Genomic DNA, 14,453 nt, shown 5'->3' on the forward strand with positions numbered 1-14,453 from the left:
AGCAATTTAGCAGGAGCAACTGAATGCCTCTGTATGTGTCTCACAAGTAACTACCATTAACATATCTACAGCAGTAGTTCAATCAAGGTTTTAGTTGCTGAAGAAGTGTTTTAAAGACTCTTACACAAACCAACCATTCAAAGTGCTACTGCTTGAATTGATGAACTCATCAGCTCAGCTGGAAAACATACCAACTTGGAAATGCATCTGAACTGTGTACGGCATTAATGCACACATTTAATTTAAAGGAATAAGCTCTTTATGGATTTTACAACTTAAACTCTGCAAATAGCTCCATCGAAACTGCTGTGATAAAAGAAGCAAGGAGAAATGTTCTGGGAATGGAACCCCCTGGTTTCAGTTTTATGCTAAGTTTTAGTCTACAGAGCTCACAAATGAAAAAGCATTACAATAAGGCTTGAGAAAGCACACAATTACTTGGGAAGAAAACCATGTAAAACGATTGAAAAATCAAGTGTCTATATTCATCTTTGCTTTACTGCAGTTAATAAAATTAAGTAGAGCCGGGCTTCATTTGATCCTTGATGAGGTGCTTTTGGTGAAGAGAAAAAAGCCAAACCAGCAGTGTAGTCAGGGCACGCTTCTACCCACCCTTGGCTGGGAGAAGGGCAAGAGCCAAATACCATGCGCTATTACATCTCCACCCTAAAAGGGTCCCATTTTGTTTCATTTAAATTTGCATCTGGTCACCTGGGGAAACTGGACAAACTATCCCCCAGGAAGAGGGGCGCAGTGATTGCATGAACGACAGATGGAAACTGAGCTCTGTGTTACCCACTGAGCGAGTGCTGTATACTCTTGCGCCCGCTGCTATGCTGCCACCTGGCGCAGGCTGGGGGTGTGCATTCTAAATGTAATCAAGTTTGTCTGCTAAACTATTTCGTGTGTCCGTTTTCATTTAGCTCTGGAGGGATTTCAATCAAGGCTGTCCACTATTGGGTGGCAGGTGTGAAGATTATTCTTGAAACGCTGTGCTCAACCTATGCATATTTTCCAAACCATTAACTGATGAAAAGCTCTACGTTTGTCATGTTCCATTTTTTTTACCAGGAGCAAACAAGTGCACTGCGTAAGAAACGAAGCATGTCAATTATGGTATGGTTTCAGTTTAACATGCCTCCAACCTTTAACTTCAGTAAGGCTGTTTCATCTTGAAAAAATTCAAATGCACGGCATGCAGAATGTAGCCGTTGGTAGTTTTTTCTTCCTATATGGTTAATCTACATTCTTTTAAAGCTAAAAGATTTGGCTCTTCCCTTCTCCCAAAAGGTGGGAAAGGTATGATTTGAAAAGCAAACCTGAAAAAGGAAAATAATGCCAACTCATTCTTTATTAAAGCCTTTATAGAGCATATTTGCTAAATGTCATGGATGATGTAGCTTATGAGGATCATCTCTCTGCAGAGATTATTCAGCAGTGAAATTGGAATGGAAGAGAAGCCTAGTGAAAACCCCTCAAATTTACTGTGGGAAGTTAAAAGATACCCCCAAAAAAACCAAACAGCAAACCCTCTCTCCCAAAAAAAACCCAAAGCCCCCCAAAGCAAAAGAAGGAAGGGGCGGGAGAAGCGAAGCAGCATAGGACAGAACCAGCTCTGTTTCCAACAATGATCAGTTTCTCATCAGATGAGCCAAGAGACGTTTAGCAAGTAAAGGAGGATATATATAAATTTAATCTAATAAAGGCATTTATGATTACTGATTTTATTCTCATTGCAGCTTCCCAGGATACAGTTGAAGCAGAGGGAGACCAAACTTTAAGAATTCATCGTGTTTAAAAAAAACCAACAAACAAATCACTTTAAAGTGGGCAAAACTTTAATACCAACACCATAAAACAATTATACAAAAATCATGTACGTATTTAGACAGTTCAAAATAATACATATATATATATGCTTGTTTTTACTTGGTGGAAAAGGAACTTGTGCAGTTTTAGATTGTGACTGGCTGTAGCTGAAAAAGAAATTAAAAATATCTGTATTTTTCTCCAGTAGGGCAGTTGGAAGTTTGCTAGTTCATCAGATTTGTATCAAGAGACTTACTGTGTGGGAAAGCCAATAAAGCTGTTCCGGAGATGACTGGAAAACTTTAGCATACCTGATGTCTCCCCATACAGGAGAAACAAGGAAATGCAGGTCAGAAGAAACCTGTTTTTTCTTTCAGGGCGGTGGAAAGCAAGGTATGATATATGAGCCCAAAGATAAGAACTATTACATAGCACTTGTGCTGCAGTACTTCATTTCCGCCATGGCTGCTGGGGCCAGGAGCATAACAGGAAGAAGTTAAAAAGAAACTGGAAAATGAGCTACTCCTTTCAACAGCAGAATATATTATCATTGATTACAAAAGTCAAAAGAGCTAAATACTTGGGAACTTGGGAAGGGGAAGATAAAAATACTGGAAAAAAGTATTCTAGTTCTAAATTAATTTTATAACCTCAAAAAATGCCCCAGACATTTAAATGACTGAAGTACCAGTTTGCCTTGATTTAGACACACCATTAAGATATTCTAGATGTGACAGCAGCTTTCAGCCTCAAAATACACTAATTTTTTTATTAGGAAAAAGGTGAAATACTCAAGACTGGGCCACTAGATCAAGAGGCTACTATAACACAACCCCAAGGGTCAATAAAAATGGGATAATTTCTTTATGTAGGTATAAAAAGAGGCTACTGTAAATATGTAACTGAAGAGCTAGATGTGGGTACTTCCACAGCACAGCAATGCTTCCAATTGCCTAACTGTACCAGCCAACTGTTGATAGGGCAGAAGCTGTTTTACATTATAGGTCCCAGTTTTGTATCAGAATATCTATAGGTATTCCTTTCTATATTTCTTTTGGAATTTGAGAGATGGAGGTTTGGGTTTTTTTGGTTTTGTTGAGTGGGGATTTTTAATTTCATTTTTGCTTCAATTTTTTGCAGCTATAGTATTTAATGACTACATATGTGAGTACATGGGTGTATAGGTATCTCTGTTTTAAAAGGCATGTTTTACCTCTTTTTCATACAATTGACATTGCTTTTTTGAAGTCTTGCTTCTCCTGTCCCATGTTACATTCTCCATTACAATTCGTTATTTGGATGTGCAGGCTTCAAACACTGATCTATGTAGTACAGCATTAAGGGATTTCCTGAGTCAGGTTTATTCATCGTTATCTGTAAAAAACAGGAGTGGGGGAGAGACAGGGTGAAAAGGAAAAACAAACACACACAGCAGATCAACCTGGGGTTACAAAACAGATTAGAAACCACAATTTAGTAAGCAGTAGTACCAGATTTCACCAACTCAGTCACCAAGGAGGTGACTGTTACCCAAACTGCCTTGAAAACACTTTGTGTCCAAACACTGAACAACACATCATCTTAGTGAACTTAAGGTAGTTTCGCCTCAAGCAGCCTGCCTCAGTTAGAACAATCCTCTTAGTAAAGAGCAGCACAGATTTTTCCCCCTAGCTTTTCTTATTTGAAGAGTATGAAACTTTTGAGACAGAAGCTCACAAACATGCTTCTGACTCACTTGTCCTCTATTCACCTTTCTTAGTATAACATTTTTTCTTTAAATGTCTGAAATTTAAAGAACTACTTTAAATGTAGTTCTTTATGTACTTCAGTACTAAAGTACTACATGTACTTTAAATGTCTGAAATGTAAAGAACTACTTTCACATAGCTTTTTGTATGCTACCACCAATTTGTGAAAAACAGAGTCGGAACTGAAGCTATTAAAAATAGCCACCTATTAATCTGCATTTTGCAAGATGAAAGCTCGTTTTAATAGGGTTCACTTAGACAGCTTACAATTGGCATGCCAGCGTTTCAGCAAGTTAGCATTTAAGCCTTTTAGTACTAGTTTTAAAATATCTTTAAGGCGAAGTGGCAAGGAAAAGAGACTGGTAACACTAGAGTTACCATTTTCTTCTTCTTCTATATTGCCAGTCCTTTGGACACTTGAAAAATCAACTACTATAATATATTGTTCCAAGTCTGTAAACTGTTGCTGAAAAAATGTTTTTCAGGCACTTTTATGTCATACTTCTATAACACAGCATAAAAACATGGCATTGCGTATTCTTACTGAGTGTACTGTATCAGTTGCAAAATAAAATTGGGAAAATGCAATTTGTATTAGCAATTTTTTAACTACCTTTCTAAAACTAGTTTTTAAGACCTTTTCCACTGAAACATTAATAAATAAAACTCATAGAAAGCTGTCATCTTATTTAACCCTTTATTCACTGCTACTGCAATGCTTTTGTTAAGGACCTTGAAAGATGCAGAAATGTTGGTTAACATGTATTAGAATGTTTTCTCAATATTGAAACACATTAAATAGTGCACATCATTGCACACATTTCTAAAACCAATGTATAATGATTCTGATTTCTAGAAAAATAACTGAGATTTTAGATTTCTTGGTTTTAACCTCTCCACTGAAGACTTTCATCATTAGAAATCTAAAATAACTGCAGCTAAATATTTGACATAAGAGGAAAAGAACCATACCAAAACCATTTCTCATTGAATACCATCTGTGGTATTTCACAGAATAACCCTGAAAGATCTAGGAACTACCCGTGTGCCTAGTAACCTGTGCTAAGCTAAATTTGCAAGATAGATAAATTAATGTGTCACCGAGCCAGTTGAAAACAAAGATGGATGGTACCTCCACATAAGGTTTTTCTGAAAATGACAGTTATAGGATGAAGCAACATGAATTTTTCTTTTCAGAAACACTGCAAGCCATTAAAAATAGTTTTGGAGAAGTACCATCTTATTTAGTTAAAAATTATTTTTAATTCTGATTTATTCTAGACTTCCATCTTCCCAGTTTGCATAACTATTTTACAGATATGAAATAATTATACTGCACCTTCCCTAAGATGCCTATTGTTAAGAGTTGACTGCATGTGTATGTGCTGTTAAATCAGCGTGAGTAACATGCTTTCTCAAAGTTTGCCATGTTTATTGCAGGAATAAGAATACCTTTTGTGAAAAACAGTATTTTTACCAATTTAGCCAATCACTGTAACAAAGCACAGGTATGTTTTTAAAAGTACGTCAGAACCTATAGTGTATGACCAAGAAACAGCACAAGATGAGCTGTAATTGCCAGGATACAGTGAGATTACCTTCTTGGTAGGCTCCATCTGCCATTACTAGGTGAAGTATTTTGGCATATAGATGCTTGTGTTCATTTCCAAGAATATTCTGAACTATGGATGAACAAATATCAATATTTTCATCTTCATCTTCATGTATAGCCTGGGAGAAAGGACAATCCACATTGCCAAAATGAAAATGGGCATAGAATAAGTAGTTCAGATTCACTGAACGCAATTCATGGTTAAACCCAAAGTTTCTCTTTAATTCAATAGTATGGCATTTTCTTGGTTAATATTGTAGTGTGTTGAAACAGAATAAAAGACTAAAGACATAAGCATCGATTCTAGTCACACAATGCAGTTAGTCACTGGCACAATGAACAGCCCTAGGTACTATGTTTCTTAACATATTTTCCACAAACCTTGATTTTCTCATAAACTTCAATGAACTTATCAAAGCCTATTTCACACTCCAGGTTATATCTCAGCTCTTCCAAATGGCTGAAGATGCTATCACATTCTTCACATTCACTGGCAATCTCTCCATCACTATTATCTATGAAGAAAGAAAACAACAGTGACAAATCCTCTGTTTTTCTGCATTCTTAATGCTGTTTCTGTGTCCCTAAACATGATTATCCACACAGGCCTCTAAATGTAATACAATCAGATAAGCTCAGGAGCGCTAGACAACATTGGCAGATGCCTTACACAACTGCAAGGAAGTAGAAACAGTCCTTTTCCTGACAGCTAAGAAATTCTGAATCCCAAATAGGAAGCATCTAGCTACGTCCTCTAAAAACCCACAAGGGTATTTGTACTGAAGGAAAACAAGGTATGATCTTAAAGCAGACTTTTATTTAGCAAAGCAATGTTCTTAGGTCAGGTTCCATATAGACATCCCACGTTATTCCTGAGGTGGAACTGATGCAGGATTTGGTGGCTGTCCCATGCTAGGGAGGAGAGCTCCTTTGTGAAGCAGCTGTCTTAACACATGTGTTAAGAATCAGTTATTTCATTTCTGCACTGAGATGCATCTTGTTCTTTGAAGCAAGTCTAAAAAACCAGTACTAATTTAGCTACGAAGTCCCTCATTCTTTTCTGGGCCCATCTCCTTTGCGTAGCAAATTCAGTATGCCAGTACATGAGGGAAATCAACATGATTTTGCTTATAGGCTATAGAAAATTTACTAACCTATTTGTAAGTCAAATATTAAGTTTTAACAAAAAAAGGATCTATTTAAAAATCCCTATGTAAAATCCCTATGCAACAGAATCCCTATGTAAAATCCTATTATAAAATGCAAACTGTTTTCACCCAAGAAAAATACTTCCTTAAATAAATATTTGAATTATGAAAGGACTTACCTACCCAGGGAAAAATATACAAAAAATATACAACTTTTTAGATTTTAGAGCTGATATTATAAAATCTTTTGATATTTGATATTATCAAACAGTATTGCCTGGTAGGTCACAGAATTTGCGAGTTAGTATTAAGAACTAGTGCTGCTTTCCATTTCTATGTGACTAATGTAAGGTATAATCCTGACCAAATTGTATTCCCAATTCACAATATCAACAAATAAATCCATAAGAAACTATAATTGAAATATAAAGAATGAAAAATTGTGTATGGATTAAAAACTCATTAGATGACTTCTAATCCTGTATTTAACTTCTGGATCTTGACCAGATTTGGTTTTGAGTGCTGTCCATTCCACCGAGGTCTGAAGACCTTCCTCCTGCCCCCAACTAAACAAACCCTGCAATTTTTATGCTGTGAAAGTAGAAAGTGGGACACTGATACCAAATAACCATAATGCTTGCAAGAGCAGCAGGATCACAGAAACAGACGGTATTGTATGTTACCAAATTGTAACAGTAGCACTGTCGAAAAATGAAAGATGCTATTTATTTTATCTTAAAATACTACTGCAATGTATTATACAGGTAATATCTTGCAGATATAGTCACAGATTTTCAATTTCTTTAAAGCTGTCATCAACAAACCAAAATTACACAAAAGCTGTGTTTTAGATTAGTTGCTGATTTTCTACATAGTTTTATACCTACATTTCTAAATGCGCCTTATTTTACACCAGTAGTAAACCACTTCTATTTCGACCAGAGTTTAAAAAACAGAACTGAGATTTCAGGACACCATAGTGTATAGCTAATGTAAAACGCTAAAAGCACTAATACATTTTTCTTTTTTTTTTTGGACTGCATTAATAGCTATTTTGGGCTAACAACAGATTAATAATTTCATGTTCCTTTTGACTGCCTGTTAAATTACTTAATTGTAATGTAAGCTGGATCCCAGATACTCCAGTCATGTCAACTGCCATTTCTTTTGCACTCTTACATTGCGGTCCTGAATTATTCAAAACACATGATTTGCACAGTCTTTGATCTTCCTTTAAGTTTGAGACAACTAGAGAAAAAGTGACTTCCAATCACTGCCTAACAAATAGACAATCTAGTTTGCAACACTGAAAATCTAAATATTATTGGATTTAAACTTCAGTATCAAACCTATTAACTACAGCTTTATTTCATTATAAGTATACAATGCAAAAACATTCTTCCACATTTGAATTGCTAACATCAATAAATAGGTGTAAAGAAATTATACCAGATTGCCATTCTTCATTAAGTGCACTTTCACTGCTGGGGTTATTTTCATCTCCTTCATCCAGCTCTGTACCATTTGTTATGCATTCGATGACATTAGCCTTCAAAGTGGACTCCTCCTCTTCACTGAATTCCTCGCTAGGCTGCTCCCTAAGCAATTGTTCCATTGAGGCCCGGAGTTCCTGCAGATCAGGATCTGCCTCTTCAAACATACTAAAGGAAAGCGATATAAAATTTACATAGTTCATACTTTACAAGACCAACCCTATAGGAAGGGCTCATTTCTTTTGTTAAGCCAACAAGCTGGAAAGCCATTGTAGCTGGGGGAAAGCATGCAAATATGGGTGTCTTCAGTCCAACATGATTACAGCACTGATACCACTGTATCATGCAAGGGAATAGAGATTAGATAAACAGATACCACATCGTAAAAAAGATGTGCTGTAACATATTAGTAAGATAACTTCAAAATCTTTGTATTGTGCACTGTTATAGTACCCTGGTAAGTATAACATTGCTAATCCACATAAAAACGTGTCTGGAACAAAAAGAGATCTAGCTCTTATCAGATTAGGCACACCAGATCCCAAGCTGCAGGGAATAGTCAAGAGCCAGGGTCAGACTTTGAAGCCCCTGTAAAGCTTCAAAGAGTAGAGAAGGTAGGTGAGCGAGTTTCCCAGAGCATATAAATAAAGGAAATATTCAAAGTAAAACTTTATTTCTAGAAGGGTGATAGCCATAAACTTTGATCTGCTTCAGCAGAACACAAGCTGCAGAAGCCAGATGGAACAGCACCATGGATGGAATCTGGAGCATAATCCAGACAGCTACTGGAAGCAGTACATCCCGTTAGCTTCTCAGTTCTCTAGAATAGAACTCAAAGTAAATGGTGACTCAATACAGGATTTAAAAACTTCAGGTAAAATCCCCATGCTGGTATACTGTGTGTAATCCTTAGTGTCTAACTAAAAATTTTCTGGATCTAAGATGCCTGTAGAAATACTTGATAAACTTGATGCACTCACATATCCTCAGAATCAGAGGGTCCTTCTTTGGCTTGCTCATCTTCCGTATCATCTATTTCAAGATTATGTTGATGCTGCACATCTGCTACACTGGGAACATCAACTAAGGTTCTGTACAGCTTGTAAAGATCTGGGAGCGAACATGTTCTCAACAGCTGCAAAGGCAACAGAGAGCCAGCCTGCTTGGTAACAATACTAAAGACAGCCTGAGGTTACAAAATAGTTGAACATGAGACTTTGTCCTTTTTCATTTGTAGATCAATTTCAAACTAACAATGTGTCCAGCACAGATACTCTAGCTGTTGAAAATCTGACATCTTGCATTTTGCCTCTCAGCTAGAAGAAAAGTATTCCTTCTGCCTCTAAAGGTTACAGTGATTGAAAAGCTTTAAGGACACCAGAACTGACATACAGATCCTGGGTTTGTGCAGATTTATTCATTACCTTGACAGCTATCAAAAGAAAAAGAACATTGTATTAGCTAAATAGTGTATCTATATACAAAATTGTTTACAATGTATATGTGCCAATATCACTTACAGCTTAGAACCATTTTAAGTAGCTGACAAAGGAATATTTTTTAATTACATTTTAGTATTTCTCTAGGGGGGTTGGAACTAGATGATCTTAAGGTCCTTTCCAAACCTAACTATTGTACGATTCATTGTCCGATTCTATGATTCATACTGAAGCAGTTCATACTGATACACTTAAGAACTTCATTATAAAGCATATCCACTACTTTCGAAATCTGTAAGGGTACAAAGAATGTTCATCTTCCCCCTGCTCACAAGCTGGCTTTTCTGTAATCATTGTCTAATTGCCTGATAAACAGCTTCAGGAACTAGGGAAATTAATGACAGACTAACTCTTGAGGAATCTAAATTAGAGCAAAAAAATCCATTTAGGTGACTATATGGATCTATGAGAACAGATGCCAGCTTGTCAATAAGCCTTATTTTCCACACATGTAAACAGCACTATCCCTGATATTATGCTTCCTAGCTATGCATCAACCAACAGGTACTATTCAATATTCAGTCATCAATAGTGCAGCTTCTTTCATGCACTCACAAAAAGGCTAGGAGTCAAAAGAAGAAACATTCTTCCTTATCCAGCATTCCACCATCCAGGAAGTCCTTTACTGACTGATCATAACACAGGTGTGCAGTTTTCCAGACAGTCCTTGCCACCACTGATTCTCCAAAAAGCAGCTGCTCTTTTATGCACTTTCCACTTTAGAACCCAGGCAAGTATTGCACGTAACCTAAGTGTGCTTCATCTACTACTTCTGTAACTCTCCTTCAAACATTTTAAATTCATATCAAAACGACATTCCACCATCCTATGCTCATTTCACAGACTGTGAGCTGCCACTCAACCCTATGTAGCTGATCAGGGAACACCTTCAAGAAAGCAGTTGGTTCCATTCCCTCTTCTTCAGTTTCCCTGCTTCACAGCCAGAACCTGTGCTAGTTGGTTAAATCCTGTAGGAAAAAACGCAATCACCTGGTTGCAAGAAATTATAAGATACCTCTGCTGATCTGTTCAGTGTGGATGTTTATGATGACAAGGCAGCTTAAGTCTTAAAGACTGCACAAAAGGGAGAAAGCAGAAAGTTAAGAACTTCCTCATGAACTCCCTCAGTTAATGTCTCAGAGAAGTGATGGCATTCCTCCACAAACACCTGGACGCAGAGTGCCAAATGGTGAAACTGGAGTCTCTCACTGCTGTGCAAGTCCTGCTGATAAAACGAGCACAGCAGTCCTACTGCAGGGCAGACATAGGTAGACAAACACAAGTACCGGCTGAAACAGTTATGCCATCTGTTCTGGTCTCATTCAGACACAATAAAATAAATTAGAATAACATCACTACAGAAAAACAAGTATTTACTTTTAGGTTTTTTTTAAACTTGCCTTTGGGTCATTTGCATCAAAAAGCCCTGTAGAAAGTCCAATCAACAATGAACTTTTGCCTTTATTTTTTGCTGGTGATATGGAACGTGAACGAGGTACAAAAGGCTCTTCCTGTGAAGACTGAGCTGACAGAACTGGCGAGTCTGTTGGTACAGCTGTGGGCTGTATTACCCTCTGGAATAAGGGTTCTGGTTGCAGAGAATCACTGGAACAAGTTTCTGATGTGGTAAAAAGAAGTCTATTACAAATCTAAATAGATTAAAACCCCCAAGCTCTTAAGTAAAAGTTAACTAAAGTGAATAAAACTAACTAAACTTCTGTTGTACAATTAAAGGGGAAAATAGATAGCACTGTAAAAGTATTAAAATCTCCTTCTCCCATTTTAACTTCTTGGGAATATACAGCATTCAGCTATAGCCTGTTGTCGTCTCAAGCCTTCTAGTTTCTCACTTAATATAGTCCATGCCTGAAGTTATGGTGTCATCCATTTTCATATCGCTTTTTGCCTTGTACTAGATTTCTTTAAAGGTACCTCAACATAATTTGCCCAGACACTGAAAAAACCACCCCAGTTTGCTTAAGCCACCCATAAATAGATGCAATAGTATCACTGATACTTCACAATCCTGCCAATGCATTTTCTGTATGCAGACCTTCTGAAGTTAAAGACCTCTAAGAGCAAGCAATTCTATGCAATAAAGATAAGAGATTATCATTAGCAACTGCTTAAACCTTTTCTTATCCAAGCTGCAGCTCAATATTAATTTGTGATGTTGATAAACAAAGCAACAGTGTTAAGTAAATAATCAGATCTCATAACATTTTAAACAGTCATTTTAAAAGGATGTAACATTCAGGAACTTTACGTTCACTTTCAAGTCTTAGTGTGGGCCACTGTCCTGTTCATCGATGCACAGTGTAGCTTTGTTACACGTTTCCTCCTCAAGCAGCAAAAATAACACCCACCATTAGTCTTCCTTATCTATCAGAAATTTGCTTTTTAGAAGTGTGAACTAAAAAAGAAAAATGAAAACAGAAAACCTGCTCTTTTGGGATGAGTGAAGATGTGAGAAGGGATGGCTCAAGTACTCCACACTGTCAGCTATAATAAAGAAGAGACTTCAACTGACCTTTTGGAGCTTCTTTTGGTGGTTGCACCTTGTCAAGCACTAGTTTCTCAGAAGTTGCCTCATTTGTTCTGTCATGTGGTGCCCTATTATAAAATACCACATCCGGGGGAAACACCATGTAAAAATAGTCATTAGTCCACTGAAAAAATTACCAAGGGCAGTAAAACTAACATGGCAGACAAGACTGAAGCTTTACTAAGCATAACATTTTAAGTGATGTATGTAAATCCTACTCAGTTAAAGCTAGTTGTTTGAACTGGAGAGAGGGGGATCAGAAGAAGAGAGCACTTACTTATCCTCTTTCTCTTTTACCCACACTTCATTAACAGTGATGGGAAATTTCTTGCTCTCCTTACTCTGGTGCTTTTTGTCTTCTGTTTCTTCCAACATCTCTGCTTCCAAATCATCAGGCTCTAAAATTAAGTCATATAGCTCATTAAAAATTAATCACAACCAAACAAAAGGACAGGAGAAAATATACATCTTAATATACACTTACAACCTTCAGCTTTAATAGTTTTATGTATTTTGCAGAAAACTGAAGTTTTGTAACCCTGGAGATAAAAGTTTTTTTCTTATATAAGAAGAGTGTCTTAAAGCGCCAACAAACTATGTCTTCTAAAAACTTCAGTAACATTCCCCTAGGTGTCAGCATGGGATATCATATAGGGGAAAAGATTTCAGCACAACTGATGGGAAGAAACAAACAAAATCCTCCCCTCCCCACCAACAAAAAATATGAAGCACTTCAGAACTCCACTTGTCTTCTAGACTTTTCTATAAGCACACAAAAAAGGTTTCTGGAAATTTACAAAATATGTTAGGGAATCAAATTACAACATAGGCACAGAAAGCACTTGGTCCTACCTAGAAGGCTTTAATGAAGACCTGCACATAACTCATGGGAAGATATAAAAGTATACAGGATCATTACTTCCTCCACTGAACTACAAAACAGTCTGTAATTAGAATTACTAATGAAATTACTTACCATCCAGCATAATAGGTTTGCTCTGCACCTGAGTAGCTTCAGCATTTTGAGATTCTTCTGGTACAGTCATGTCAGACTCTGTGACACCAACTGGTACTGAACACTGAGCTCCAACAGCAGGAAAAGCTTTCTCTTCCTTCTCCTCTGATGAGGACTGATGACCTCCTTCAAGAAGTTCTGCAGTACCTAACACAAAATTATTCTATTATTTAAACAGTGCTTAGACACAGTTTGATAATAAACTACAATGTGGATACAAGGAAAGTAGTGAATTTTGGTTGCTTTAAAGGAGAACAGAATAATCTGCATGCTTTTATTGAAACTATTATGAAAAGCTAGAAATACTAAAATTTGATTTTTCCTTGCTGCATTATCATTAGTATAAGTTTATACTTGGAATAAGCTTAAGTCCTTTTGCCCTTGGAAAGGAAAAAAGGCAAGATTTGACCAGAAAAAAAAAATCTAATCAGATGGTAAGTCACATGCTAACAAGAGGGTTATAGGACCAATCTAATCCAATATTCAGTTGATAACATCCTTTTAAAAAGCAGAGTTGTTTCTATTAATAAGCAAATTCCAGGACTTTTCAACAAAATGAAAATCCTTCCCTTTAAGCACATCCTTCTTAGTTTCTTAACACTTCACTGAGTTTAAAATATTTTGGTGTCTTCCAGTACCACTTTGTGCTGACATTTAGAACTAAGGCAACACCCAGAAGTGGAAAGCTAGAGAGAGGGCAGAACATGCTTTTATAACTTCAAAATTGTTCTCAGTAGACTAAGTGTCAATCTGGCACTCTCTACACTTGCAGTGCAGATAGTTACCAGTTGTGCTTACCACTTATTATATCTAGCTCCTCAAGTAAGTCAGTTTGCAGCTGTGATTCTGCTTCTCCTAGGATCTTCAGGACTGAATCAGTAGGGCTTTTGCCCCACACTTTTCTGTGGGGTTCACCAATATCTAACCTAATTACTTCCCCTAGAGTTTGACCTGTTGGGACACAAACACAAATACAGAAATACTTAGAAATTAGAAACTTCTATTCACTTTCTATATCATAAACAAACAACCTCCACAAAACTAAAAACTACAAAGTCAGAACTCATGTCACCTCAAACCATGTCAGACAGCCTAAAGACTGTGTTCATAAGTCTACAGTTTTTTTCTGCCAATTCCATTTAATAGTAGGAGTATTAACATCTGCAACTTAATAGCAGCAGATCTTTTCAGCAATTCAAGTGCTCCAAGAGAAAACCAAATGAAAAAAACTCAACCTGTTTAAACCTGGCATGAGGTGGTCTTAACTTTACCTGAAATGGGAAACTAGAAAGTTTTTTGTCCTGCTAGCCTTTTGACATTTGTTTGTGTTATTTCTCCCTTCAAAGAAAACAGAGTATATAAAGCAACAAAGAACAGAGCAAAAGAGGTTTCTTGATCTTTTAACATCCTGTGTAAAACTATTATGCTATGAAGTAAGCTTGTCACATTCTTAATGATTTTTATTTCTACAATGTGAAACAGACCCTTAATAAGACACACTAAACCCAGCAAAAAAAGTCTTCCCCCCAAAAGGCCAGAGAATGCAGAAAATTGGAAAAGACAGGCTAGATTTAAAAGAAGAAA

The 14,453-nt window shown here is 36.8% G+C and overlaps 1 protein-coding gene across 7 annotated transcripts in view; it reads right to left on the minus strand.

Annotated features, from left to right (window-relative positions):
- Positions 1-1,820: 1,820 nt before the first annotated feature.
- Positions 1,821-14,453, minus strand: part of NEK1 (NIMA related kinase 1) — a 41,363-nt gene continuing 28,730 nt past the window's right edge. For all 7 annotated transcript variants that reach the window (XM_065694292.1, XM_065694336.1, XM_065694299.1 and 4 more), the window contains 10 exons: positions 13,668-13,820; positions 12,831-13,016; positions 12,132-12,252; positions 11,840-11,922; positions 10,710-10,927; positions 8,791-8,945; positions 7,767-7,978; positions 5,551-5,684; positions 5,156-5,288; positions 1,821-3,183 (listed from right to left, as the gene is read on the minus strand). In XM_065694292.1, the coding sequence (XP_065550364.1) occupies positions 3,170-3,183; positions 5,156-5,288; positions 5,551-5,684; positions 7,767-7,978; positions 8,791-8,945; positions 10,710-10,927; positions 11,840-11,922; positions 12,132-12,252; positions 12,831-13,016; positions 13,668-13,820 (1,409 nt within the window). In that variant the 3' untranslated portion in view covers positions 1,821-3,169. The remainder of the gene's footprint in view (positions 3,184-5,155; positions 5,289-5,550; positions 5,685-7,766; positions 7,979-8,790; positions 8,946-10,709; positions 10,928-11,839; positions 11,923-12,131; positions 12,253-12,830; positions 13,017-13,667; positions 13,821-14,453) is intronic.

The sequence above is a fragment of the Lathamus discolor genome, chromosome 1 (genome assembly GCF_037157495.1).
Source record: "Lathamus discolor isolate bLatDis1 chromosome 1, bLatDis1.hap1, whole genome shotgun sequence".
NCBI classification, from domain to species: domain Eukaryota; kingdom Metazoa; phylum Chordata; class Aves; order Psittaciformes; family Psittacidae; genus Lathamus; species Lathamus discolor.